This window comes from Astyanax mexicanus, chromosome 16 (assembly GCF_023375975.1).
Source record: "Astyanax mexicanus isolate ESR-SI-001 chromosome 16, AstMex3_surface, whole genome shotgun sequence".
NCBI classification, from domain to species: Eukaryota; Metazoa; Chordata; class Actinopteri; order Characiformes; family Acestrorhamphidae; genus Astyanax; species Astyanax mexicanus.
In genome coordinates, this window is record NC_064423.1 from 5,729,359 (window position 1) to 5,755,000 (window position 25,642).

Consider the following 25,642-nt stretch of genomic DNA (forward strand, 5'->3'; position numbering starts at 1 on the left):
TGTCTGTCTTTCTCTTTCGTTTTCCTCACTTGTCCTCAGCTCTCAGTTTTTAGTCTCCAGATTGTGGTCAATTTCGGCTGTAATTTAGCCTCTGAAGCGCACCCACGCCTCTTGACACTGGCTTTTGGAAAATTGGCTATTGATGCTTGCAGCACTTCTTCGCTCGCACCGAGGCAATTTCGCACGGCCGTGCGGACCGGCACTCTCCCCAACGTGCTATGAGTGACATGATGAACAGCTCTGGGCTCCAATGCTTTCGGTTCTTCGACGGAAAAGGGCCACAGATGATCGGCGAGCGAAGAGCGAGAAGGACTTTTTGGGTCACTTCCTGGATTCCTGGCGGTTTTACAGCGACGGTTTAAGCGGACCGGCTGTTTTAGTGCACTTGGGTGCCTTCAAGTAGAGAGATGCATGGTAGCGGGTAATAGCAGAGTTCAGGGTGCAGGGTTGTTTACCTGTCTCCCTGATTGCAGGGCCAGGGATTGTTTTGTGTTTCACCAAGTAAGATGGCTGTGCTTGGATAAGATTTTTTTAAAGCACTGATTGTATACTTTTCTTCTTATGTCCACTAGCTCATCAGTCTGTGATGTTTAAAATTTTCATGAAAATGTTTATCTCTATTATTTTTCCTTTTTTTTTTTTTTTTTTTGCTTACTGACTGTTTTTTGCCAAATTTCTCGATCTCCGAAATGAAATATTTAGCAAAATACCAAGCATATATATATATATATATATTTTTTTTTTTTTACAGATTTGTTGTTAATTTTGCTATTTTGAATTTTTTTATTGCGTAAGTGTACGTTTGTCTTGTTTCTCAAAATACAAGCAATTACAAAACCAACAAAGCAGCAGACAAAATCAACAAACCACATTCACCCTAGTTTTATTTGTCGCATTGATATTAATAAGCGGTATTAAAATCCTTTGAGTGACAGTCTGCTCACACAACGCTACTAATTTAATGTTTTTAAACTTTAAACTACATGGTCTTAAAGTGCAAGAATGAAAAAATACTAAATGCAAAGATAAAAAAAAAAAATAAAGGTAATGAAGTATATGATGTAAAAAATATAATAAACAAGTTAAATATATACAGAAGTATAAAAACTAAACAGAGAGTAGAAGTATAGAACTAACTTAGCGGTTAATTAACAGTGCTAATTCTAGTCAAAAATAATATCTCAGTAGTGCAGTTTTTTTTTTATACTTTATTTATTTATTTTTTTACCAATTGTCAAACCGCCCCAGAGAGGGGGATACAAATAAAAAAAAAAAAATACAATATGATGATAAATACAGAGATAGCATATGTAGATTTGAATGTATACAAATGTAAGTAGTGCAGTTCTAATCATTAATTTACCTCAGCAAGTACAAACTTGCTACCAAATCTCATGTAAAGGTGAATTTACACAGAGTTAGCCAGCCAGTCCATGTATATGTTACCTCTATTTGAAGACAGACACTTTATTGATCCTAAAGGAAACATAAGTTCTGATGCCCCCTGTTCTGATACCTTTTTTAGGTATCAGTTATCTAATGAGGACAAAATATTTCACACAAAATTTCGTTGTGAGGGACATCGACGGCTAAATAATCAATTGTAACCCTAATAAACATTTAACAGCCCTAACCCAGACTTCTTCCTTTTTTTTTTGAATTATCCAAAATTCAACTTTCTTCTTTTATTATTTGTGTCAATTTAGATTCAATTTAGCTTTAAATCCAAAATAGGATCACTCATGTCTGGCTCAGGAAAAAAAAACAAACAAAACAAAAAAAAAAAAAACTTTCTCATAAATTTACAATATGGTCTTTGGGTCGAAGGCTTGAGTCCCTTACCAGATAGGTTCATGAAACCACAGATATATACCTCATATATTTGGTGCCACATCACATATATTCACATATATACACTTCCATATTGTTGAAATGGCTTTGCAGATTATGTGCAAGCAATGGCTAAACCAGACTTCTTGCCTGTTTTCCTTGTTTTTATATATATTTTTTCTTCAAACTGTTGTAATCTGCATCACCAATCAAGTTCTTACAGACTAAATAATGCCTGTGTGCAAACTAGGGTTAATTTGAAGACTTTTCTTTGTCTTTGAATACTCTGTGTTAATCGATGCCTCACCGGGAACGCTTCTTCTCTTGTTATTGGAGAGTTACGTTTGCACCACTGCATTTCCCATAATCCCACAATAGAGGCCAAATCAATTGAGATGTGGAGCGAGATATTCTGTTTGAATGGAATTAAAATAAACATCTTTGCTCCATTAGCAGTACGGTTCACTCATTGCTCCAGGGGGAGAGCTTAATCTCCTGTAGACGGATGAATCTGCTGACGTTTAATAGGGTCTAACAAACAGCGCTCTGATAAGGCCTATTGACTTTCATCTGTTTCTGCCTTTCACTTCTATATAATGTAGCGAGGTTGACTTGGGTAATATGGGATATCGGCTCGTAAAGCATTCTCTTGTTTTCTTCTTCGCCAGTTCAAACACACTTATATAAATACAATAAAATCGCATTGTAGGCAGTAAAAAACTCAGGGAGTATCATATTGGGAATTCTGACCTGAAATCCAATGCTTCACAGATCTGCTGAGGTCGATACAAAAGCTATTCTAAAATAAAGAAGCATTACATTGAAATGTAAATTTATTTTTTTGTGTTTTAATACAATACATTTGAATAAAATATACCTGCTGTACGTAATAGTTTTTTAATCAAACAGTTATTTGGTACCACTTCAAAATAAGGCTGCTTTATAAAGTGTTTATAACTTGTTTATAAATGAGTCTATGATGAATAATTAATAATTACATTGTAAATACTTCAAAACTATTAATAAGCAATTACAACAATTAAATCGAAAGGAAAACTCCTTGTCGTTTGCAGAAGAGTGATTTATTTATCACATTTATTCATAATGTTAACATTAACATTAACATGCTAACAGATGTATTACATTAACTAACCAGATTAAAGATTTATCCAATAATCATAATCTGGTGTATACTAACGCATTACATTTGATTAATTATATTGAACCAATTTTTTATATCATTTTATTATTATTAACTGATGGAAAAGACAAAGTAAACTAAGCATCCAGACTACTGTTGCCTGTTTCCCTTTTTATTGATGTGCTGTAGCTGTTTATTGATGGTTTTACAACCTAGTTAATAGCCATTAATAAAGTCCTTTATAAACTCTTTATAAGGGTGCCTTATTTTAAGGTTGTACCAATTTATTAAAAAAATTGATTAATCTAAAAGCTAATTTATCAGTTATTCTAAATTATTTTAATTACCATTTTTAGTGTAATACTGTACAATTTGAGACACGGGCCCTGATTTCAGTGGTCATCGCAATCTATGCAACATGACAACACACATTTATGTAAATCATCATTTTTGCATAATTATTGCTGCTAATTATGCTGGCAAATCTCCACAGTTCTGTTTTTAAGTGTTTATAATTATTGTCTTTATACAAAATTCTATAATAGCTTGAGAAATTGTGTTCATATGCTTGATGTTACTTTTATTTTGAATTACTTTATAACTAATAAATATGTGACGCATTGTATAATTCATTTGTTTTAATACGAAAATTAAAAATTCATTTTGAATACATTGTGTTTGTTGTGTTCACAGCTGGGTGCAAAGCTTTGGCCATGAGGGTCTGGGTCTTCTGCTGGATATACTGGAGAGACTTCTGCTCAAGAAACAGTAAGAAAACATTTCCCACATTTGTAGAATTTATTAGAAATATTGTACCATAAAATGCATTTAAAAGGTCATGAAATACTGCAGAAAGCACTATATTTTTCTTACTATAAGGCACAGTTAAAATCCTTTAATTTTTTCCAAAAAAAGCCAGTGTGCCTTATAATCTGGTTCTCCTTATGTATCACTTCTACCAGTCAGGTATTAAGGAGCAGTAACGCCACCAATTATACAGGAGTTTCAGTGAAGTTCTCCAGCAGTATTAGCATTGGCCGCTAGCTGCGTTAAGTGCTAACTCGTTTGGCTGTTCAGGAGTTGAGTATTATTGGCCTGTAGCCTGCTGCTAACCCCGGCTAGCACTGCTGGAGCACTATTAACATTAACTGCTAACCACAGCGCTAGCTCTTTCGCTGTTGAGTTGAGTATATCAGACTTTAGTCTGCATGTTTATCGTGTTAAAACAAGCTATGTGGGACAAACCGCTAACTAATATCATCCTTACTTACCGGAATACTCAGGCTTCCTCAGTGTAGCGCAAAACTTTTAATTCAGTTTTAATAGAAATTTTAGTTTGGCAGAAAATACAGGAATCAAAAGCTTACTTTAAAGCATGTCAGCTTAATATTGTGTTAATAACCTTAATAACCTTTTTGCCATTTTGTTATTGTGAAAGTGACCTTAATTTAGTCTATACTTGCTATTAAAGGCCTTAAAATCAATTTCCCTATACCTGCAGATTCCCTGATAAAGAAACACTTCTTTCTTTCATCTTCTTATTTATTTTATTTTGTGTTTTTGTAACCACTGGGTTCATCTCTCTCTTTTTTCCAGTCAGGACAAGGTTGATAAGAAGAGTCAACACAAAGTCATCCAGTGCCTGAAGGCTTTCATGAACAACAAGGTAATACAGTCAGACAGTTCAGATTCTACTACATTGCTTAAAACCACCCACTAGACTAAAAATGAACTTAAACTTTCTGGGCTGTTTGTTAGCTGTGTGCCAATTTTCTCTGTGCTCTGATGCTCAGCACTGCTGAGAACTAGGAAAAGAGGAGAAGGATGAGGAGTTTCAAGTCTGTTGCTAAACAAATTTTAATGTTAGTGCTCTTTTTTCAGCAAACATTTCCGGCTATCATATATTCAAATTAGACCTGGACAATAATTCCATATCTGTGTTTATTGCGATAAGAAATGTTTCAATAACGGTGATGTCATTTTTGTGCTATAAAGATATGTATTATTTACAGAATCTGTCACAGACCGGCGTTTTATTAACAGTGTCATTTCGCTGCAGAGCTGAACACAATCAGCCTCCGTAACCGGGCTGCGTCAGTGCGTGATGACGTAATCACACAGATACGTAGCCAGCTAGGCTAGGCTAGGCTAGGCTTGCTATGCTAGCCTAGCCTATGCTAATAACTGAACGGAACTCGGGGCTCGGCTCGGCTGCGCTCCGCTCCGCTCCGCATCTTAAATGTCCCGCACTGAATCCGAGCGGGGCCGACCCTAACCGAGTGGAACTTTGGTTAGGCTCGGCCCCGCTGGGAAATGAGTGCACCTAAAGCTTCCACAAGTAGAAGCAGAAGACATAGTTGACAGAGTGAGAGAGGACTAATTCAGTGTTGTGGAAATTGTTCGGCTTTCAAAGGTCTGGCAAACTTCTGACTTCAGCTTGCTGCAAATTGTGCTGCTGAGTGGAGCTGACCAGCAGTGGTAATACATCTAATCTATTCCACCACCTCAAGCAGTTCCACTACATACACAATTTTTCTTATTTATAGCGATTTTGTAAATAACTTATTCATAGTTGATTAAGCCTATAGGTCTGTTGATTTGACGGTGATGTCATGTTCCTTTTATGTATATAAATGCTTCTTGCATTCTTTATCCTGGTTGAAGCACTTTGTTTCGATCTGTTAAATTAGTTTACAAAAGAATAAGAAGCCTCTGTTGTAATTTAAAGTATTTATATTTGTAATATGTATATAGGATATAGGTTTATGTTTGACAGGGATGTCATCTTTATTTTGCTATGTGCAAATAAATGTAAGCATTGATTTATTTTGAGTTTTTTTTTTTTTTCTAAAGTATTATATAGTTTTTGTAAGAGGCGGTTTTAAAGACTTGAATAAAATTTTCAGATAGTAGTAGGTATAGATTTCCATTTATTTTTAGCAGTTTTTCTGAGGCCTTCAAAGTATTTATATCGATATCGAAATTATATCGTATCGACCAAAATTAAGGAATATATTGTGATATAAATTTTGTCCGCATCGTCCAACACTAATTCAAATCACGCTCATTCTAAACCCTAAACTCTCCTTATCATCGTCACTTTAAAGCTCTAGCCACAAACAATGCTCAGTCCGCCCTCACTGTCCATGTTGGCGCTCCATGTCCGTGGCTCAGCACTCATCAAAGTGGCATTAGTGCTCCTCTGGTCCTGCCTTGTCCCCGCTCTGTACCCGGCGCCCATAGCTGCAGCCGCTTTCATACGGCCAGAACCGATAAGAGGCGAGCTCCATTGGAAGAAGGTCTTGCGTGGCCGTCTCTCTGAACTCGGAAGGGAGTTCCTGGACACGGGTGCTGCAGACGTTGTGGGGAGGAGGGTAAGAGAGGGCTTTTAATGATTTGGCCACCCCTGTTAGAGCAGCCTGATAGAAGTGGGTCTCCAGTGGCTCTTCTGATGTGCTGGAGATGGCCCGCGGTCTGAGAAGTGTCTCTCTGTCTCTCTCTTTCTCTCTCTTACATGCTTTCTTTCCATCTGGCTCTCTGTTACACACTCATGCACAAAAATACCAGATTTTTCGCACTATAAAAATATATATGCACCTAAAATCCTTTAATTTTCCCCAAAATCGTAAGTGCTCCTTATAATCTGATGCACCTTATGTATGAATTCTATCAGTCAGGTATTAAGGAGCAGTAAAGCCACTCTACTGAAATATAGCGTTATTAAGGGTGAGTTTTCAGTGAAGTTTCCCCAGCACTAAGGCTGGGTGCAGCAGCATTAGCATTAGCCGCTAACCGAAGCGCTAGCTCTTTCACCATTCAGAGATGCGCATATTGGACTAATATATTTTAGTGCAGTATGTGACTATACTAAGAGAACACAGCCTAATAGTTCAGGCTGCAACTGATATGCCAGTAAACTTGTTTATTAATGAATTTATTTATTTTAAGATAGAGTTTTCTACTTCACTTTTTAACAGAAATATTGTCTTTAAAAATCTCATTTCAGATAATTGACAAATCCATCACTGTCTTTAAGACTATACCTTGTAATTGATTACATCAGCATGCTCCATTAACTTATGCATCCTCTGTATAAAAGCTGAAACATAAAGGAAAAAAAAAACAGTGAACACTTTTTTTTCTGATTAAAATCTGCTGGAATTATTCTTTTCCAGCCCCTTGTTGTTCTGCAGAGAGAAGTTCTGAAACTCTGTGAATATTTGCAAATATCAAAATATTTTTTTCTCTCTATCTCACTTTCTCTCACTTTTTCTCACTTTTTCTTGCTTTCTTTTGCTTTCTCTCTCGGTCTCCCTCTCTGTCTTGCTCTCAGTCTCGTGCTTTGTTACTCTTACTCTCTCGTTCTCCCTCTCTCTTTCTCGCTCTTGCTTTCTCTCTTGCTCTCTCCCTCTCCTTTGCTCTCTCTCTCTCTCTCTTGCTTTCTCTTATGCTTTCTTTCTCTTGCCCTCTTTCTCGCTTTATCTCTTGTTCTCTCCCTCTCCTGTGCTCTCTGTCTCTCTCGTTTTCTATCTCCCACACTGTCTGCTGTCTCTCCCGCAGCCTGTAAGGTCTTGTGTAATCAGGTGGGGAGAGTGTTATTTACCCACAGGCCTGACGCCTCTCCAGACCTCTCTCTCCGCCCCACGGCATCCTGGGACACATTCCACCCACCGTGCCTGCCAGCCAGGTGTTCACGCCCAGCTGGCACCCGCTTCTGCAGAATTAAGACGGAAAACAGCATAAATGTGCTTACAGACATTTCCGCACATAAACACTCTGGAACATCTCTATCCCCACAGTGCCTGCAAGGCTGGCAGGATGTTTTCATACCCAACTCTGAATGAAGGAAAAAAAAAAAAAAAAAGAGAAAAGGAACATCTGTTCGGAACGAAAACATATAGTTCTACAAGCCATTAATTGCCGGAATAATGAGCCCTATAATAAGGTTTACATTTGACTGTGAATCCTCTGAGTGTGTAATCTATATCTATATATAGGTTAAAGTGTGAGTGTACGAACGCTTCATTAACCTGACCGTTAAATTTCGAATCACATTATCCGCCTTTTTCTGGTTTGTGATTTCGCACATCTGGTGCGTTCTAATTCGCCATTCAAACTCATGTCATTATCAAAACGAGATTAAAGATTGAAATGGGAATTCTAAGGTGTTGGAAGTAATTGCAGAGTGAGCAGATATCATATTAGCATCGGAAGAGATGAGAAAGCATCATAGAGACGGAGCACATTTAGGCCACACCCACGGCGAGTGTAAAGTGGGAAACAACTCTGCACTCGCCACTGAAGTTGTGGATTTCTCACCATTATTTTAAAACTGTATTTAAATGTTATATAACAGGGCATAAATTTAGTATTTGATCTAAAATCACAGATGGGTTTATGGTAATAGTAGTTGTAGTGCTGAGTAATGGTCATGGCTAATTCGCTTAATTCAAATTAGTTTTAATGCGATTTTTAAAATGGAGTAATTTCGATTTTACATACAAATATTTAATCTATTTAATCTAAAATATCCGAAAATGCTCCTCATTTCTGAAGTGTTTATCCAACCTGCCTTGGATACCGGCACCTCCCACAGACCAAAGTACGCATATTTTCTAACAACTTTTTCTTCAGTGTTGCAATGTTTATTAACATCGTTCTGAGCAGATTTCGCTCGTTCAAACAGCCTGAAAATGTTTTAAAAAGCTCAGTTTTATCGCTTGAGTTACTTAAAAAACGTCGGATTTAAATTGGGCTCTGGTGACAGTTTATGGGTGGGTCGGGTTGGATTTTTTGAGCCCGATCTTAACTCTGTGAGGTATTCTCTCTTTCTAATTAGGAGTAATTCTTGTTCTTGCTCTAGTGTTGGCACAGTTGCTGCCATTTGCTTAACCCTCCCGTGGTCATACACTTAGAGCCACGTCTGTTCTCTTTGCCTCCTCTTTCTCTTTCTCTCTCTCTTTCTCTAAGGGCTCACAGTCGCTCTCCTCCTCGTTCCAGACCCCCAAGGCTCTTCTGTCCTGCGTCTATGAATTCGTGTTGAATCCGTGCACCTCAACGCCTCCCTCTGTCTCTCATTTTCTCTTTCTTTTATTTCATACATTTACATATCCCTGATCGCAGTCGCACTGTTGTCATTATTCCAAGGACGGAGCACCAAGCGGCGACGCGTACGGGCCCAACTCGCGTCCTTGGGCTTCTTAGCCTCTGAAGTGTGGGAACTAATTTAAAAACTTTAGGGAGATTTCTGCTCCATATTCATATTTCTATCTGAAAAAAGTCTTAACGCAGCGCCGGCGTGTCTCCCAGCACATGCTGAAAGGGCGCAGTCACGTTTCTGATATTTAAATGGCGAAAATGATTGCTTGCAGTCTGTGCCATTACGCGGCGACGCCACCGCCACCAACAACAAAGCCACTGTGGAGGGGAAAGGCTTTAAAAACTTTATACACGCTGCTCGGTTGGCTTGCTAAAAAGGATTATTTGAGTATCTGAGCGTCAGACTGCCACCCACACCTGCCTGACTGGGGACCAATTCTCAAACAAAGAGCTCACCTGAAGACTGTGACTAGACTGGCAGTGGTGGCTTCACTACTGAAAGCCTTCAGAGAGACTGAGAAAGAGAGGATAAATCATTTTGATACATTTTGATATTGTTGTTGAGATTATTATTTAATGCAGCTTATACAATATTAACAATATAATGAAGCAATTACAAAATATAAAGCAATTGGTCTAAAGTGCATTCGGCATTAATTTAAGAATATTAGGTGTTTGGTTTGAAATTGGATTGTTGGATGTTGGATTGAGAAAAAAATGCTTAAGTCCAACATAAATAAATAATACATAAATATGAAAAAAAATGTATAAAACCAATAGTTGCTGCTTTTGTTTAGCGCATCCAATAACTCAACTACTTTCAAGATGCTGAGAAAACTGTTTCTAACTCATGAAGACACTGAGATTAAAATTCCAAGCGTGAAAGCAGATAAATGTGATACTTAGAAGAATCTAAAGTACAAAATATATTCGTGTTAATAATTCTGCATAATAATTCTGCATACTTTTATATAGTCTTCAATATTACATTTACAAAGTAAAAAATCATAAAAAGGAAAAAAGAAAACACATTAAATGAGAAGAGCTTTCCAAGCTTTTGATTGGTACAGCAAAAACACTGTTTTATTTTTAAAAGGGTTCAACTTCGTTGCACATTAATAATGTAATGAAAACAGATGTTCAGCCATTACAGAAGAAGTAAAAGTATAAGAATAATATCACGCTGCTGGGTATTTGTTGAGCATCTGTTAAGATTTGATTGCTTTCTAAGTAGTCCCAGTTTAAGGGAGTTTTTACACCAGCACTATTTGGTCCGGTTAAAACCGGTTCTACGGTTTGATTGAGCAAGTGTGAAAACAGTAATCGCACTCTGGAGAGGATCAAAACCACCGGGCTGAGATAAGCCAGTGGAGGTGGCCTCGACCGGTCCCAAAGAAATTCTGGAGCGGTCTCAATCCGACCCACCTGTCTCATATATATCTTTCTTTATAGGGCGCTATTTAATCTGACATTTTAGCCAGAAAACGCTAATTACCACTGCTACAAATAAATGCTATCATTGCTGCTCCATGCTGTTTACACACTGATGGTGCATTTACACTGCTCCGTCACAACAACGCACAGCGACATATCCCATTCATTTTCAATGAGAAGCGGCGCCTCCGTCAGACGCAGTCGCACGGTGCATCATGGCTCCGATGCGTCGAGAGCGGGGGTTGGGCTGCGATGAAAAGTTGAGCCAAGCTGAACTTTATGCAAATAAATCCGTCCAACTCGATGTGTCTATCCAATCAGAGAGCAGGTGTTCGCCTGATACGTGTCTGCAGCGCAGTGTCTGAAAACATTTAGTTCCGCTTTCAAGCGTCCAGAGAAGCCCGGAAGAGAAGTTTCAGGCTTTCCTGCCTCATATATTAAAACCCTGCTGATTTACAGTGACTCTGATCACAGTAATACAGCGAGGAGAGAGGCTGCAGAGATTGTTGGGGGGTCTAGTGAGTTTTTAAAATATTAATATATAATTGAATTGGATAAGTTTGCTTTTGTTAGCCTATATTCTGCTCACTAGGCAGTGTAATAAAGCTCAATCGAACATTTATATTTATTAATGCACATTTATATTTTTTTAATTTATAGAAAATACTAATTGCTTGTATAAAAGCATTCAAATTTCTTAGAACGATTTAATTGGATGACGCAAGGAACGCCTTTGTCACGCCCACATGTGACCAGTTGGAGAGGGGCAGTGCGACCATGTGCGTTGACGCGACGGAGCAGTGTAAACGCACCGTGAGCGTGGTCTGTGCTGCGTTCACTGCTCACAGCCGCGCGACTTCATTTACTACAGGTACATCTTTGCTGCATGTCCCATTAGAAACACTGTGTTTAAAACAGATTTACATTGAACAGATATACAGATATACACACTGGAACACAGTAACTTCTCACTATATTTACTTTCTTGCTCCCTCGCCAAACGGCTCTGACCAATCAGAGGAGACGATGTGCTTGCTTGAGTTTTTATTGGTGCGCATTTTGGTTTGTTTAGGTTTATGCCTGTGTGAAACCAAACCAACCAGAGGGAGAATGGCTTTAACTAAAGAAACTCATCAACTGATCCAGATCATAGAAACTTTTACAACTACAGGTGGAAAAACAAAACAAAAAAAAAAAAACACCCTTACTTAAGTTTAAGGGCTGTGTAGTGGTATCTGCAGCAGGCAGCAGATAGTTATTTATATATGAGCCCTGCTGTAGTTCTGTCTGACGGGCAGGGTGCTGCAGAGGTGACTGATGGCTAATGTAGATATTGCTTTATGTTGTCAGTATGGGTTGGAGCGGATCCTCGGAGAAGAGAAGAGCCTGGCACTGCTGGCCCGAGCAATGGATCCCTGTCAGCCTGCCATGATGACGGACGTCGTCAAACTGCTGTCTGCCATCTGCATTGTGGGAGAGGAGAACACGTACGTAACGTTATCTTCCTGAATAAAACCCAGCATTGATTCTGACTCAACAGCTTTTTTTGTGAATGTGTGAGTAGCAGTTGTATGTTTATAAATAAAAGATTTATTTGCAGCGATGCTATAAAAAATAAACAAAACAGCACTTTCAATTCTTTCCAGCTGGTTTTCAAAGATACATAAGTGTAATTGAGACGAGCAATGAGGGAGAATTTAAGTTTAAGGATAAAGAACCTACACACAACATGATGAAAAAAGGTTCTACATCAAATAAAATCGTGTGTGTGAAACCTCCACCTTCTTGAAACTTGGGATACATAAAGGCACCAGTATAATATGTGAGAAACTAATTCAGTATTTTTATTTTGAACGAACTATGTTGCTGTTTTAGTGATGTAACTGTAATGTAGACATTAGCCATATAGTATTAATGGTCTTTAAGGATACAGAATATGTCATAATGTTTGCACCCCTATTTCATCTATTGCACAATGTTTTTCAGTTCATGCACACTCTTTCATTTGTACTATCTTGTACTTTTGTATGAAAATGAATAACCAACACTGCCCACTAGTTCTGGGTATCAAAATTCAATACCAAAAAGTCACCGTCCGAAATTTCTCAGTACTACCGAATACAAAAAAAAAGGTGACTGGTTTGGAAACTTTGCATGTAACAAGAGCGAGGTAAAAACAACCACGACAGTGCCTCTCTCGCTTTTGCTTTCTCGCTTTTGCTCTCTCTCTCACACCCTCTGTCTCTCTATACCCCTCGCGTTCTCTCAACCTCTCTCCATCTCTCACATTCACTATCTCTCTCGCTTTCGCTCTCACATCCACTCTTGCTTTCTTGCACCTTCTCTCCCTCTTTCACTCTCTCTCGCTCCCCACCTCACTCTCTGCCTTTCTCGCTCTCCCTCTTTCTGCCTCTTTCTTTCGGTCATGCACTTTCTTTCTCTATCTCTCTCCCTCTCGATCGCTCTCTACCTTACTCTTTTTCTGTCATTCTCTCCCTCGCTCTCTCTCGCTCTTTCTTTCTCTCTCTCGCGCTCTCTCTCTCTCTTTCTTTCCTTCTCTCTCTCTCTCTCTCTCTCTCTCTCCCTTTTTCTGCCTGTCTCGCTCACGTGCTTTCTTTCTTCATGTCTCCCTCTCTTGATGGTGCTCTCTCTCTCTGTGACTCTTTCTGTCTCTTTCTTCTGTCATCTTTATTCCAAAAAGATGGAATCCTGATGACCGAATTATACTCATGTCAGCTCTGCAATAAATATGTTGTGAACATTTAATTTTTGTATTTTGGCTTTGTTACAATTAAGAAAAAAACTATTGAAAAAAGTACAGTTTGATTCTCAATATTGAATTAAAAGTATTGTATTAATATGTATGATATATATTTTTTAAAAATGAAACCACCCATACTGGCCACATGATTCTGTGTGTGCTTTATTTTGTTAAATATGTAAAGCCATACAGCCACTAGGTGTGATTTCTTCCTGTCACTTGTCTGTTTCACACAGACATTTCTAGCCTATGCTGAAAGTGAAGTTTCCCCTAAACAGTGTCATTATAATATTCATGTCCTAGATGATGTGATTTCCAATTAGCTGTCCCTGTAATCCTTTTATATAAGCACAGGGTTTACTGATATTCTCTTCAGCGTATCTCTGAAATATTGATTCGAGTAACTTCCTTTGTATTTTTGATCGTACCACACTCTTTATAGAATTTTGTTCACAATTTTAATTGTGCCATACAGCCAACGATTTCTACAAATTAACAGAAGATTCATTGCCAGTGCCTAAGCTAAACATATCAGAGAGGTAAAGATCGCCTCTATAGCCGCGCCAAGTAAACACAGCCATGATGAAAGGAAATGCAATTTGTGGAAAGGGCTTAAAAAAAAAAAAGTTATTAGATGTGCTCCACTCATACTGAGAACGTGGGGGGAAAAAAGAAGTGTAAGAAGTGCAAACCCAGCATAACCCTTCACTGAAACTGTGAAAACGAATCAAAGCTGTGAGCCCAGTGTCAGGAAGGGCAGCGGAAAGCAGAGGCACCGCTGACTTGGAGAATAAGCAGAACGATGGGAAGCGGTGAAAGACGAATGTGCTGCATTTAACTTTGGCCTTTTCTGCTCTGATGCTTTGATATTTCTCTGCGTTTAGGCTGGAGAAGGTCCTTGAAGCCATCACCAGTGCAGGGGAGAGGATGGAGACGAGTCGCTTCAACCCCATAGTACAGGGCCTGGCTGACCGCTCCGTCCAGCTTCAGGTAATAGCGTACCCCTTTAGCTGCACCGTGACCCTGCCTTCTGCTGAAAAATGAAACTCTTGCAGCTTTTTCAATATAAAATAAATACAAATACACAAATCCCACACAACATATGTAGACAACTCTTTGTCACATATTGTTACTATGAATTATGTATGAATTATGTTTTTTTGAACTATATACATATACATCTTATTTTTCAAAGTGCAAATTCCTCCAATATGTACATAATTCTACATATGTAACTCAATTTCAATTCAAGATGAGACACATGAGACATTTCGTTAATTTATCGTTGATTGATTTGGCTTAGTACAGTCACATGACATGCAGTTATTAGTAACATTATTGTTACATTATTAGCAACAGTTTATGCATTGTCATGGATAAATGGTTAAAAACAGGGACTTTGACAACAATTAATGTCATGCCATGAAGCTGGACCATCTACAAAAGAAGCAGCCACTGTTTTTCTGACCGAGAGAACAGAGAAAAGTAAGCATAAACCCAGCTTGCTAGCTTGTTGTTATATTTTGGCATGGTTGTTGCTAACAGTTCCAGCAATAAAGCAACAACTGTAAACATCTTTCTTGTCCACCATTTTTAACATGTCTAGCCAGGCGCTACAATAACTTTTACTAAGCAGAATGGAAAATAGTAAAACTCAGTGACTTGAATTAGTAACTTTGAACTGATTATTGGATTGGAAATAGTAACGGGTTAGATTACTTGTTACTGAAAAAATCATATTACAGAACTAGTACTAAATATTGCATTAAAGGCATCACTGCCCGGTTGGAAACCCCTGTGTTAGGGTGCACTTACACTAAGCACAATTTGGTCCACTCCCCCGCCGGCCTGCTCTCACACTGCCTTTAAACAATCCATGCCCGAGCACACTTAACCCCACTCACTGCTCAGTGGTATGCGGGTGTGGTGCTGAATTTACCACCCCCGCCATGAAAAGCACCCTCTATCGGGAACATGTCTTCTTGATAAAAGTGGAGATAATCTTAGTCATGGTTACATACATAGCAACATAGCTAGTGAAGGGGTGCTTTTCCTGACTGTGTTACATATTTCGGCACAACACTGCCGCGTTAGTTTAAAGGAATGTCACATCAATGACATCTTGTTCAGAGCCATCACACTAGTCAACAGAGACGTGTTTTGAGGGAGGTTTTTTTTTTTGTGTGTGTGTGAGTACACCATAACAGTTCATGTTAAGATCTACAGCTGTGTATGTTATGACTGATAGACCTAAGGGACCTTGCCCAAGTGCCTCTATTGTAAAAAAAAAAAATAAATAAAAATGGTGAAGGTGAGCCACTGGGTGCCCTTTTTGTGATAAAAAGTGACTATTTAATCATTTGGGGCACTTCATATCTTTTTGCTTGTTTTGATACATATAATTTTTCGCTCCTATAATTTAAAATACCCTCAATCTGCCTCTGTATTTACTCAGCAGTGTTAACAGTCAAACAATAATATTGATCATTCCAATTCTGCAAGTTTCTAAACCTGTCCTCATGCTTACTTCACTCTGTTGGGGCTTTTACACAACAAGGTGATGATAATTAATATTTGAGTGGGTGGACAGACTCTGGTGTTTGGAGTGCTTGTTCACAGTCTGAGGTCACAGGTCCCTGTGGAATAATGCAGTCACAACATAAAGAACAGATTCAGAGAGGAGCTTGCAGCAACAGAGACGGAATGAAACACAGCAGTGAGGTTGCATGTCCTGGAGCGTCTCTGAAAGTTTCAGTTGTCTTGAGCTTCAGTAAGACAACAGCCGATCGGTCTAATCTGTAAAAAGCATTTCAAACAGTATTTCTGGAGCCTTAAAGGACTTTCACAATTACTTGATTAAACAATTTTTTAAATAATGAATTAACAGTAAACACTTTTTTAAAATTATTTTTTTATAACAATATCCTGTTTGACTCTGGTGGTATTGTAGCATGGTAAGCCTTATAAAAACTGATTTTCTGAAGCTTTCTAAGGCACATTTTAACATCATTTGTGCATTTTTATACTGCCATAATGTCCTCAGTTGTTTGGGTTGTCTTGTCTATATCTGCATTACATATTTATAACTAGGTAAGAACAAGAATTGTTAAGAGCAACACGTGATATGTGACATTTACAAGTTAATTGCTATGGGGATTGAGGAGAGCGTGACTTTTTAAGCTCCACAGTTGACTGACAGTCTACCAACCGCAATAATCTCTAGGCTGGTCCCCACTATATATAATCTTAAAACTGATTTAGCTCCTTATTTATTCCTAATATGTAAACAGATGCCATGTTGTATTTTCTTACATCACTCTCTAACTTTTACCTCAAAAAATATAGTATTTTTCGCAATTTAAGGCACACGAAAAATCCTTTAATTTTCCCAAAAATCGTCGGCGCTCCTTATAATCTGGTGCTTCTTGTGTATGAATTCTACCTGTCAGGTATTAAAGAGCAGTAACGCCACTCCACTGAAGTACAGAGTTATAAAGGAGTTTCAGTTTAGTTTTCCACAACCGAGACTGGAGCAGTATTAGCATTAGCTGCTAACCGCACTAAGCGCTAGCTCTTTCACCGCACAGCTGTGAGACCTGCTGAGCTTTTTAATCCCGTGCATCTTATTATTACTATCAATATTGCGAATATAGTATACAGTAGAATACAGTATTTGATTCTTCAAAATATTTTTTTGCTTATATATATATATATATATATATATATATATATATATATATATATATATATATATATATATATATATATAATATATATATATATATATATATATATATATATATATATATATATATATATATACTTTTTTTCTTTGACTTGTTTACTTAAAACCCTAATTACTCAGTTACTCTATACATTAAAGTGCTTACATTTATTTGTTAATATATCTGATTGCTAGAGTCCTAATGCTCATATTTAACTGAGATCTTGCTGCTCAGAGATCTACTGATGTGCTCTGTGCATGCTCTTTATGTACTGCCTGAGGAGCAGCAGTGTGATGCTGGTTTTATGCTGTGATTCAGGGCGCTGTGTGTGAAAGCTGTCAGTCTGTAGGTCAAGTTAAGAGCCGTACTGAAGTGTTTGCTAGTTTAGTGTTATGTATTATTTGTAGGAAAGCGCGGTTGGTGTCATGCACTGTAGAGGTGTATCTGAAATGGCCTGTCCCGGACGTCTGACTGCGGGTGACATAAGCAAGCTGCTGCCTTTTCCCTGCCACTCATATCTGTAGGCCTGTGTGTGAAGGCTGTCTGATGCCACTCGTCTGTGTGTGTGTGTGTGTGTGTGTGTGTGTGTGTGTGTGTGTGTGTGTGTGTGTGTGTGTGTGTGTGTGTGTGTGAGAGTGAGAGACAGCGTGACAGAGAGGGAGTTGTTTAGAAAGTTTGCATGGCTTCTCAGTGGGTTTCTTCACTAACGTTTGACCTTCAGCATGGTGTCTCATCTGAGCACAGCAGGGCTGTCACTGAATCAGAGAGTATGAAGGGAGTAACAGAGTTAAACACACATTCCTGTCATCAATATTTATTTATCTGCATATTGTCCCAGTATTAATATAGTGATTAGGGCTGCAACGATAATTAGACGATAATTAAAAATATATATATTAAATAAAATAAAGAGAGCACTTCAGTTTCTGAATCAGTTTCTCTGTTTTTGCTATTTATAGGTTTATGCAGAGCTTTCAGACCTCAAATAATGCAAAGAAAAAAAACAAGTTGATATTCATAAAGTTTTAAGAGTTCAGAAATCAATATTTGGTGGAATACCATTGGTTTTTAATCACTGTTTTTTTTAATGCATCTTGGCATCATGTTGTCCTCCACCAGTCTTACACACTGCTTTTGGATAACTTTATGCTGCTTTACTCCTGCTGCAAAAATCCAAGCAGTTCAGCTTGGTTTTGATGGCTTGTGATCATCCATCTTCCTCTTGAGGTTTTCAATTTGGTAAAATCAAAGAAACTATATATATATATATATATATAGTATATCCGCTATAATACTTCCCTATAATACTACTCCCCTATATTCTACCCTAATCTACCCCATGCTTCCTGTTATACCCCCTTAATACTCCTCTATATACTACCCTATTCTTCCCTACTCTACCCCATACCGCCCATAATACTACACTATATATTATGCAATACTCCCTTATAATACTCCTCCTCTATACTACTGTATATATATATATATATATATATTTAAAACCCTATTCAACCCTATACTCCATATTTACTACTCTATATGCAGTACTCATTATTCACCCAAAAATACTACGTAGACTATCCCCTGTACTGCCCTGTGCAGAGCCACGGCACGCTTGTGTGAACCTGAATTGAGATTGAGATTAAAGAGTCGAGTAGAACAGCGAGTCAGTGTGAATAAAAAAAACAAACAAAAAAAAAAAAAACTTTAGAAATAAAGTGACGTGTTTAAAGTATTTGGTACCGTGAATCAAGTCTGAAAACCAAGCCTTGATTCAGTAAAGAAAAACCAAGTTTGACACCCAAATTACGTTACAGCAACAAAGAGGAAACATTAAACCCTGAGCAATCCAAACAGCTCCAGCAGCCTGTACCAAGGGAAGCACTTTGGCATTTTGTTTAATAAAAAATATTATTCATAAATTTAAAAATCAGGTTAAAATATTAATTGATTAATCGTGATATATATTTGAGGTCATATTGCTCAGCACTTCTGTTCAGGCTGTGGTCATCGTTGTGGAGTGTATCAGTTTGTGTGTGTGTGTGTGTGTGTGTTGTATTAACTGAGTGGCTGCATTGTTAGAACTGATTAAAGCTTCAGTGTTTTAGTTTAATTGGTAGCAGAGGGAGGTGAGAAGAGAGGCACTCAGTTCTGCCTTCACTGTGGGCTCTGTCATTTATAGTATACCCTGCTTGCCAACACACACATACACATACACGCACACACACACACACAGACACTCATACACACACGGTTACATTAAAAACACTGCATTTCCAATTGGGGATTGCAGTTTTCGTCATCTTGCTGTAAATATGTTCCTTCTGCTCTGTGTTATGTGTAGAATGGCCAAATGAGATGTACTGTACTATAGCCTAAAGCATGTGTACAGTTTAATAGGCTCAGCTCAGCAAGATTTCACCGCTATCCGCATAGCGTGAGTTCACAACTCTGAGCAGTTTACAGAGGGCAGAGGCTTCTGAGACGTCCGAGACTTCCAAGGTCAATTTCAGTGTCAATTTAGTGCTGTGTTTTAGTTGTTTTCTCCGTTTAACCTTGCCACGGGAAGCGGTGCTTAGAGAGGAGAGAAATTCCCTTCTACAGAGACCACTTCAGCCTCACCAAGGCCAATTGGACGCTCTCTTCATAATATTTTATTGATATTGTCAGCCAGATTCCTGTTTGCAAATTCACATTTGTGATCCTTTTTAACTCCATGAATCATTCAACAAACACTCTTCTATTCTTATCGCTGGACACCTTTAAAGGCCTTTCTTCAGTACCCAGCATCCATGAACCTCCATCCCTCCCTCCTTTTCCCCCTTCTTCATCTCCCCATCTCTCTTTTTCTATAAAGTGTTTTTTATCTGTTGCAATGTTTGTCAATTTCTAAAATGTGCTTAAAAAACCTAAATGGATAAAGACCAAAGAACAAAAACCTAAACCAAAAAATAAATATTGTAAAAGGATTTTTTAATGCAAGGGCAATGTAGAACGTCAAAATACTTTCAACAGCATTGCTGGCAATGCGATGCATCATTATCATTGATTAAATTCTTATTGCTTCTCATACAACATGTACACAATGATAAACTGTTCTTAATATTCACTAAACTAAAAACACATATCCAAAACTGTTCCTACTAGAAAAATGTCTTATGAGCTGTCTAGGCATTAAACCCCACATTATCTACTTACCTCATATGCTACCCTAAAATACTACCTTATATACTGCCCTATATACTCCCCTAGTATACCCCTATAATACTCCCCTATTATACTCCCATATATACTACCTTTCTCTACTCCATATCCCCCTATAATACCCCCCTATTTACTACCCTAGTCTTCATCATACTCCCCATACACTTCCCTATATACTACCCTTCTCTCCCCATCCTCCTCATTATACTGCTCTATATACTATTCTAATATACCCACTCTCCCCTAAAATACACTCCTATATACTACTCTAGTGTACCCCATACTCCCCTATAATTCTCCCCTATACACTACCCAAGTTTTTTCCATACTCCTTCATAATACTCCCCTATACACTACCCTAGTTTACCCCATACTCCTCCATTATACTCCCCTATATACTATTCTAGTTTACCCCATACTCCTCCATTATACTCCCCTATATACTATTCTAGTATACCCCGTACTCCCCTATAATATTGACTATATACTACCCTAGTCTACCATATACTCCCCTATAATACTCTCCTATATACTACTCTAGTGTACCCCATACTCCCCTATAATTCTCCCCTATACACTACCAAAGTTTTTTCCATACTCCTTCATAATACTCCCCTATACACTACCCTAGTTTACCCCCATACTCCTCCATTATACTCCCCTATATACTATTCTAGTTTACCCCATACTCCTCCATTATACTCCCCTATATACTATTCTAGTATACCCCGTACTCCCCTATAATATTGACTATATACTACCCTAGTCTACCATATACTCCCCTATAATACTCTCCTATATACTACTCTAGTGTAGCCTATACTCTCCTATAATGCTCACCTATATATACTACGCTATATACTACCATAATCTACCTCATTCTCCCCATAATACACCCCTGTATACTACCCTAGTCTACTCCATACTTTGCTATATACTGTCATACTCTATCCTGTACACCCCTATAATACACCCCAACAATACTCCCCTATGTCCTACTCTATAAAAAACCCTATTCAACCCCCTATACTCCATATTTACTTCTCTTTATATAGTACTACAGTATATACTACCCTATATTCTCATATAATATTCCCCTATAATACTATATATTTTTTATCCTGTACTGCTCTGTACTACCTGTCTTCTCTCTGTCTTTTCTCATCTCTCTTTTTTCCCTTGTTTTTTTCCCTCCATCACTGGTCCTCCACTCTCTAGTATATATATATATAGTCTCATGTTCCCAGTCTCTATAACCTTTGTAAATGCTAATATGCAAACACTAGTACCGCGCAGCATCTCTGCATGATTACAGCATGAGATCCTTCTCTGTAAATAATTGCTAACCTCTGAGGAACACCAAGCAATAATCAGCTCTATCTGCTCCATCTCACACGCCATGAGCAGCAAAGTGTGAGAACATACACTGTTAAAACCCATTCACTGTCCACCCAATATTTCTCTGTCTCCTGAACGCTCCACTACCCTTCTAATCCACACTCCCACACACACACAAATACGGCTGTCCGTGTGACTGAAGAGGTTACAAAGATCACTGATCAATATTTGATGAGCTGTGCCCACTTGAGGGGATGAATCTGTGTTGTAGCTTGACAGAGCTGCAGAAATCTGTTCAGTCATCTGCGAGCTTGCTGATGAAACAAAATTCTCCTCTTCTGTTCAGCCGAAAAATCCACCTCTCTGCAGGTCGGATGCTGCTGGAATACCAATACCAGTGCCGACCCACTGCAGTGGATGACCGTGAGAAAATGTCACAGCTACCGGTACTCATATCTGGAATTACTTGGAGATTTTTTTGGGAGTATTTTTGTGTTTACGGTGCATCTGGAAATTATTCACATTGTTTTACATTTTGTTTTCTTACAGCCATATTTCAAAATAGATTACACACATATTTTCTCTCAAATTCTACACACAACAACCCATTATGACAAAGGGGAAAAAAAGTTTGCTTAATTTTTGCACTATTCACAGCCTTTGCCCAACCCTTTTTCAGCACTTTTTGCAGCAATTACAGGCTTAAAAGTTTTTTTTTTTTTGTTTGTTTTATTTTTTTTTGGGAAAATGATGCGACAAGCTTAGCACACCTATTTTAGTGCATTGGGCAAGATACATGACATTTGTTGTAATACACTACATGTTAAAATACTTCCCCCATACTTAATACACTGATTTGTATTTAAAACGGGCTGCACTTCGTCCATTTTAAAATGATTATTTACACTATCTTTAATAAATCATGCAATTAATCAGTGTTTTTCAAGTGATGATGATATTCAATATTCTCAAAGTTGTATTGTCTTTTACAATAACAAATGCTTTTTTATTACTTTTATCCCTCCCAATTTTAGACAGTAATTCTAGAACTACAAATATATTTTATATGGTCAGTATAGCTGATTTAAATGTGCATCTATATGTATGTAACATATTTTTTATTTATATATTTATTATGATTACCTGTACCTATTATTATAATTGAGTAAATCCAGTTAAAATCAATTAATTATTACAGCTCCAAGTGTTTACCAAGAGTGAAGATCATTGTGATGGTGCAGTATTAAGCCAAGATTTTTCTTTATCTGTACAAAACACATCAGATCTAGGTCTGTGTAATTGTATGCACGTTTTGTACTCATAAATAACTGTCGGAATTCATGTCCATCTGTTACTTTTCAGCTAATTTTACAATGACAGTGTTAATATTCCTCGCTCTGGAATTTCTCACTGATTAAGGTGAATTACACACACCTAGAGCATATTGTGATACTGTGGCAGTAAAATCATTTAAAACATTGAGATTTCTGTTGAGTCTCAGATGTTTTTTTTACTGTTTGCAAGTGAGGAATTTGGAGTGTTGGGTTTTGATTGGTTTAATAAGCAGGATTTGCCAGAGAGCATTGTGTACAGGAGCTCTGGTGTGGAATCTGGGGTATCTCTAGTCTGTGTATGTTGATGTTTGCCATGTTTAATGACAGTAATAGTGGAATTGTTATTGTGTTAAAATGAATGATAAGCTAATGCACATCACACAATGTTAGGCAAGTCTTTGTGAATAGTATTACTACAAAAGTGAATTATTATATTCACTTGAAAATAATTTGAAAAACGTTCAGTAAGGTCAATATAATACAATAAAATTAAAATTAAAATTAATAAAATAAAAATGTTAATGGTTAATAATAGCTTGGGACCTGTGTTATATTCCAGTTATGGAAAAATATAAAAATGCTGTTGTATGCCTGTAATGCAAAGAAATGAAGAATATAATACTCTGATATAATGTTAAGTATAAAGTTAAAAGTTAAATCCAATAAACTAAAATATTTCATTTTTAACCACGCTCTATTTTTTCCAGTTCAGAGAGGAGTATTATAGGTCTGTAGTCTGCTCCTAACCTCTGCTAGGACTGCTGGAGCGGTTACCCGCTAATGCTAATACTCCAGCCTTAGTGCTGGATAAATCTTAGTGCTGTGAATCTAAACTTACTGTAAATAAACAGAAGTGCTTTACTCATCCAAATACAGTTTTCAGGATAGAATCTGTGTAGATTAACATCCAGCACTCGTTAGACTTTAAAAGAAAGTCTTTTTTATTACAGTTCTGTTTACTTAGCCTAATTTGACTTATTTAACTACCACCCACCACCACCACCACCCAGCTACTAGACCTGCTAAATGAGAAGTTCCTTATAGTGTCCCTTAAAATGCCCCTTATAATCCAGGACACCTTGTATATGAAACTAGAACAGAAAATAGACGTTCATTGATGGTGTGCCTTATAATACAGAATGCTTTATGCTGCGAAAATACAGTATTTGTATTGAAGAAATGGCAGGTTAGTTTTAAACGAGTGCAGGAAGATTCCCCCGACATCAGATACAGTCCCTGTCTAGTCATTTTATGCGCCTGACCCAGACTGCACTGCCCTCAGTGATTTACTCTGCCCTGTGCTTGTTAGCAGTGCATTTTTGCCACACTCTGAGAGCAGGTTCATAATGAACAGACACGCACACAGGTGTACGTATGCTTGCTGAATGTTATCTTCTCTTCATAGGTGGCATGTATGCAGCTCATCAACGCTCTGGTTACGTCTCCTGATGAGTTGGACTTCAGGCTGCACATCCGGAATGAGTTCATGCGCTGCGGCCTGCGCGACATGCTGCCGGTAAGCGCCCGCCGCCCGCCTGCGTGCTAATATTCAAATGAGCTGCCCACTTGAGTGAAATATTGTAAAATGGCTCCACGAATAATTTATTAGGCCTTGCGAAGAGGTCGTCAGGCTGAATCAATACCTACAGCAGGGGGATATATTCCCCCCTCTCTCTCTTTCTCTCTCTCTCTTTCTCTCTCTCTCTCTCTCTCTCTCTCTCTCTTTCTCTGCAGACCCTGTTTCTCTCTTGTTCCCTCCGACTTTCTCTTCCCCCACTGTCTCACACTCTGTCTTGCACTTTTTCACTTTGTTTTCTATTTTTCCTCCTTTTCTTTGTCTCGCTCTTGCTGTGTACACTCACTCCCTTCTTTCAGCCTCTGCCCTCTCTCTCTCTGTCTGTGTCTACTCTCTTTCTTTCCGTCTCTCCTCTCTCTCATTGTCTGTCTCTGCTCTCTCTCTTTTTGTCTTTGTCTGTCTCTGCTCTCTCTCTCTCTCTCTCTCTCTCTCTCTCTCTCTCTCTCTCTCTCTCGGTCTGTCTCTGCTCTCTCTTTCTCTCTCTCTGTTTCTCCATCTCTGCTATATGCTGTCTATATTATTTTTCTTTCTTTTTTCTTTCTTTCTTTCTTTCTTTCTTTCTTTCTTTCTTTCTCACTTGCTTACTTTTCTCAGTTTTCTTCACCCTCTTTCATGCCTCTCTCTCTCTCTGCTCTCTCTTTCTCTCTCTCTTTCTGTCTCTGTCTCTCCATCTCTGCTATCTCTCTCTGTCTGTCTCTGCTCTTTGTCTGTGATCTCCCTCCCTCCCTGTCTATATTTTCTTTCTTTCTTTCTTTCTTTCACACTTGCTTACGTTTCTCAGTTTTCCTCAACCTTTTTTCAAGCATCTCTCTCTATCTCTCTCTCTCTCTCTCTCTCCCCTGATGATTATGTTCTTCAGCATAAGAGATTGAGCTGAACTCAACAGCCCATACAGCCTACACCCTAGCTGTATTAAGTGAAGAAGTGTGTGTGTGTGTGAAAAAGAAAGAGAGAGAGAGAGAGAGAGAGAGAGAGAGAGAGAGAGAGAGAGAGAGAGAGAGAGAGAGAGAGAGAGAGATATATTAATGCTGTACTCTTCTGTCTTATTTATTATTCAAAGCAGAGAGCTGCCTCTCTCCTGAGCTGCAGGACAGGAGAGTAGAGTGAAATCAGGAGAAAATGAAATTTGCCTCCTCTAGTGTCTCTCCATCTATCCTTTCCTCCAACTCTCTCTTTCTGTCTGCTTTTATATTTACTCCA

General features: G+C 38.1%; 1 protein-coding gene across 5 annotated transcripts in view; it reads left to right on the forward strand.

Annotated features, from left to right (window-relative positions):
* Positions 1 to 25,642, forward strand: part of diaph3 (diaphanous-related formin 3) — a 557,032-nt gene that overhangs the window by 142,195 nt on the left and 389,195 nt on the right. For all 5 annotated transcript variants that reach the window (XM_049465746.1, XM_049465747.1, XM_049465749.1 and 2 more), the window contains 5 exons: positions 3,665 to 3,739; positions 4,568 to 4,637; positions 11,855 to 11,991; positions 14,150 to 14,255; positions 24,272 to 24,382. In XM_049465746.1, the coding sequence (XP_049321703.1) occupies positions 3,665 to 3,739; positions 4,568 to 4,637; positions 11,855 to 11,991; positions 14,150 to 14,255; positions 24,272 to 24,382 (499 nt within the window). The remainder of the gene's footprint in view (positions 1 to 3,664; positions 3,740 to 4,567; positions 4,638 to 11,854; positions 11,992 to 14,149; positions 14,256 to 24,271; positions 24,383 to 25,642) is intronic.